Source organism: Oryzias latipes, chromosome 7 (genome assembly GCF_053564925.1).
Source record: "Oryzias latipes strain Hd-rR chromosome 7, Olatipes_Hd-rR_3.1".
Lineage (NCBI taxonomy): Eukaryota > Metazoa > Chordata > Actinopteri > Beloniformes > Adrianichthyidae > Oryzias > Oryzias latipes.
In genome coordinates, this window is record NC_136243.1 from 4,625,346 (window position 1) to 4,629,830 (window position 4,485).

The 4,485-nt window shown below is 41.1% G+C and overlaps 1 protein-coding gene across 1 annotated transcript; it reads right to left on the reverse strand.

Moving 5' to 3' along the window:
• Positions 1-1,687: 1,687 nt before the first annotated feature.
• LOC101163722 (leucine-rich repeat-containing protein 38-like) lies at positions 1,688-3,825 on the reverse strand. Its single transcript, XM_004086385.5, has 2 exons — positions 3,075-3,825; positions 1,688-2,169 (listed from the first exon to the last, which is right to left on the reverse strand). The coding sequence occupies exons 1-2, from the start codon at positions 3,700-3,702 to the stop codon at positions 1,922-1,924; spliced, it is 876 nt and encodes a 291-aa protein (XP_004086433.1). The 5' UTR covers positions 3,703-3,825; the 3' UTR covers positions 1,688-1,921.
• Between the last annotated feature and the right edge of the window lie 660 nt (positions 3,826-4,485).

A 4,485-nucleotide genomic window follows, 5' to 3' on the forward strand; every position in this document is an offset into this window, starting at 1 on the left:
TTTTTAAGGTCAAAGTGTGCCGTGGCTCAGAAAAGGTTGAAAAACACTGGTCTAGAGAACCATCCATGGGAACAGAGCTATAAAACCATTCTCATGCTAAGGAGAAGCTGACCTTTTCCCTAGTGCCTGCGATGGAATTTCTGCACCCAGAGCTGATTTACTATGGACGATGGGTAACCATTTTGCAGACCCACAAACGGGACCTCCACATATGGGCCGGCGGAAGCAGGCGGTCCAGCTGTTGACGAATCCATGCGTCCAGGGGAGGAGATTCGGTCGCCATGATAAAAACTTTACTTTCCAGAAGTTCTTTGTCCTCATCTGCCTGCATTCTAAGTCGCATGCAACTTTTGTGCATTTGCAGATTTTGTAGATTGAGAACCAAGATATCTGTTTTAATTTGTCTTAGAACTTTTGTTAGAGAAATAAAACTTTGTGGATCTTTATCCGGTCAAATCCTGGTCTGCTTTTATCTCTCCCGACTCCTTGAACACGCATGGGAAGATCTGAAAAGCGAAAAGATGTTTTTCCTGCAATACTTAGGCCAGTATCCCACAAACCTGACAATCCTGTCTAAACCAGGGGGCGGCAACCTTTCCTCCCAAAGAGCCACTTGGATCAGTTTCCCAAAGAAAGTTAAACACATCCTTTGGAAAACCCGGTGTTTCCAGTGAATGGCATATTTCATTTGTTTCTAAAGTTTGTGAAGAGATGTTCATTTTTTGGTCCCAAGACGCCACAAAACTAGCAAATATTTCTTAATTAACTAGTAGTCTGCTTCTTCAATACATTTTTGTTTCAACAAACAGCTTTTGTTCTAATCTGAATCAGGATGTTTTTGGGCAAAAGCTGAGTGTTTATTTTAGGATTTCTCACCGGATATGAGACTTTGTTGTTTGTTAATTCCTCATTAAAAATTCCTCAGTAATCATACTGGTAAAGTTTTTGAAAGCAAAAAAATCTGCCCAGGTGACATTAAACGTTTTTGTTTTCTCCAGGAACTTCCATTTCCTCCAAATTCTGCATCGTTGTCCTGCCTGGGTCAGAACATTGTTGGGATTACACGCCGGCGGGAGTCGTGGTGGTGACGCACGCAACTTTACTTAGAAAATGTCTACATTTAGATTTTATTTAAACCTAATTCTCAGCCCGTTATTTTATTTTTTTTATCTTTAATTATTTTTATAAACCTTTCCTGTTTACTGCTTGCCAACCGTAGTCGTCAGCACAGGGGAGCTGCTCAGGGACGAGCAGCTCGCCTGGTTCTGACCCGCTCCTGGTTCAGACCTGCTCCCCAAAATACAAAAATACCCTCCATGTGTTTACGCTGCTCTCTCGCACATCCCGACTGTGTTAAAGGCACCACGACTATCTTAGAACATAATAGTTATTTTACAAAACCGCAGGATGCCAACCCCTCGTCTAAAGTTTTTGTCGGTTTGCTCTATGACTCATGTTGTCCTGTTTGAAGGGTGCTGCAACAAAAATTTAGCACTCTTTGGGAAGTGTGACTGATCTGCTAAGATTAAAAATAATCTTGGTAGTACACTGGTAGTCTATTTGAAGATCAAGATTAAGTTTTTCTATTATCACTGTATGAGGTTTTTATGTTGTCCTTTATCAGTGCAGCTGAAATGGACAGTACAATAGCTTCTTGTGTTTTTGTGTTGAAATACTTGACATTTAGTGGTTTCTGCTAGACACACCAGCAAGATTTTGACACACTCATACCATTTATGCTTTAGTGCCAAGAACAGTATAACTTGGCTGTTACACTTTGTGTTAAAAAAATTCCTTAAAGTTCCCAAGTTCATTTTTGATTATCACTTTCCCAGTGCAAGCTTCTCGTACGCAACAACATTTTTGTAGAATATGCACAATCTGTCAGTTTAAGGCTTGTGTTAAATCATTTTCTAGCATACTAGTCATTTCCGTCTTCCTCATCAGTTTTGGTGCCTTTGCGGAGCCGTTGGAAGCAATGCACTGTAGAAGCCAAGACAAAACTGGCCACTATTGCAGCGACTGAGGCAGAAATACCAGAAAAAATTACAATAAGGTAGTCCGTAAGGGTTAGGACACCACTGCAGTCTTTGAAGCTGTCCTCTGAGAGTAAATTAAGAGGAATGCGACGTCCATCCATGGGCAAGGAGCACTCTATCCCCTCGATACCTGGGGAAAAAAAACATATTCAGCCCATAGATCTCTTTTCTTATCAAGTCTCCATTGTTCTATGAAAGAAATACCTTTGTATCTGCCTGAATAAAAGAAAAATGTTGTGTGGGTTAAAACACTTTTTTTATTTTGTAGAATAACATCCAAAGTTTTCCCCCAATACGCAACTAACACCGTTGCCTACCTACCTATAGAATATACATTTGTGGTAGATTTCAATGTTTCTTTATGATACCAGGATTTAAGTGTCACAGTTTGGCTATTTTCAAAAGCGTTTAGTTCAAGGACGGTCCAAAGCAGAGCAGAACACTCAGGTTTTTTAGAAGGACACCATAATTGCTCATATAAAAGTTTGACAGTCAGAGTTTCTTTGGTAACACAGTTATTATTTTACTGGTAACAAAAAGAGCTTTTATAGCAAATAGAGACATCTGTCTTGAATTCACCACCATCCGGTTATGACACTCCTGTCAAGGCTGTCAAGGAAAGTTGATCAAGTTGTTACAGAACAACTTGAAAGCACTTGAATAATTTTCAAACTGAAAAGGAAAAATTCCTAAAATTGTTTCACTATATTTTGAAATAAATTGAATTAAACTGTTGCACAACAATTATCAAGTTTTTATGTTTTTAATTTTCTGTTTCTTTTATTTTCCTGCAACAAGCTTTTTTTTCATCTACAAAAGTTTCAACTACTTAATCAGAATTATAACTGTAAAAAAGTTCAACTGAGAAAGGGCACAAAAACTTGAACAGCAATGTAACTGCAGCTAAACAATGTCAACTGTTGCATAAACATGCTCCAAATATGAATCTTAACCCGAAATATTCTTATGAATGGAGAGCCAATCTGCGAGTAAATCTTCGTGTGCAACCCCCTTGTTAAGCAGCTTACATCTTACCTGATGGGAGCTTGTGTTGGTTTTCCTTCATCCACACAAACAGTTTGGCAAACTGGCAGTTGCAAAGCCAAGGATTGCCCTCCAGGCGTAGCACTCGCAGGGAAGGCAGGAGTTCCAGAACTCCAACATCTAGGACTGTGAAAGCATTCTGTTGCAGCTCCAACTCCCTCAGTGACGTTAACCCCATAAAAGCATTTCTTCCCACCATGTTCAGGTAGGGGTTGTTTCCAAGTCGCAGCTTGATAAGACTTCTTGATTCCTCAAATGTTCCCGAAGTGATTTCTGTCAAATTATTGCACCCTAGGTCCAAGAAGACTAATCTAGATGCGGTGCTTAGGGTACCAGGCTCAAGCTGCGAAAGAGAGTTGTTCCTCAGATCCAGATAGACCAAATCAGTGTAAAGAACAAGGAAGTCAGCGGGGATCCAAGGAATCCAGTTGTTGGAGAGGAGAAGACGACGAACATTCAAAGGGATAGAGTCTGGGACTCTAGTAAGGCCTTGGCTTGTGCAGTCTACAGTATGGTGATCAGGACACAAGCATCTAAAAGGGCAGTTGTGGCCTCTTGTGAGTAAGGAGGAGGAAATCAATGCAAGGAGAGGCTGAAGCCAATTAATGCATGGTAGCATTGTCAAACAGCATTAACTGGGAGATTTGGGATAGGGGTGGAGGTAGCGGTGGGGGGTTGATTAGACAGTATCAAAAGGCTGAGACGGAAGATTGAGGAAACAAGATGTCAGAGCAAAAAATCTCAGAGGGAAAGAAAAAGAAAAGTCAATATTTGTAGAGCAAAACACTTCCATCCCACAGTATTGTTTGCATCGCAAGGCAAAAAAGAAAAGCATAAAGTGAAAGAGCAGAAGAACGTTGTGCTGCAGGGCATCAGTCAGAAAATATCAGCCTGTTGGCTCTGAGGAAGGATAGGGGAGGAGCAAAAGACACAGGAGGAGGGGGAGTTTGGAAAGAGCCAGGATTAACACAGACGCAATAAACAAGCTAAAAAGAAGCACGGGCAGCTGTATTTGTGAAGCTAGACAAGAGCTGCATCCTGGCCCCACCATCCTTCTTCTGTCAGCCAATGAGGAGAAGCAGCTGCGGCGCCATCATTAGCTGGATCAGTTGAGCAAATTGCAGACAATCATCACAAACTGGAAGCAGGAGCTCCTTCACCCAGACAGACCTGCAGTTGAAATGGGGATGCCACCAGCATCTGTGACATAAACGTGACGTTTCAACACACGTGGTCTTTGACAGCTACAACTGTTTCCTCAATTCTCTCTCCTCCCACAGTCTCGTACTTTTTTTCCCCTTTATCTCTGTTTCTTTTGCTGGAGTGATAAAGAATTGTTGCCTTTTCTTGATAGCTAAATATCATTTGCCGGACAGAGAAGTGTTCATTCTATCTGGTAAAT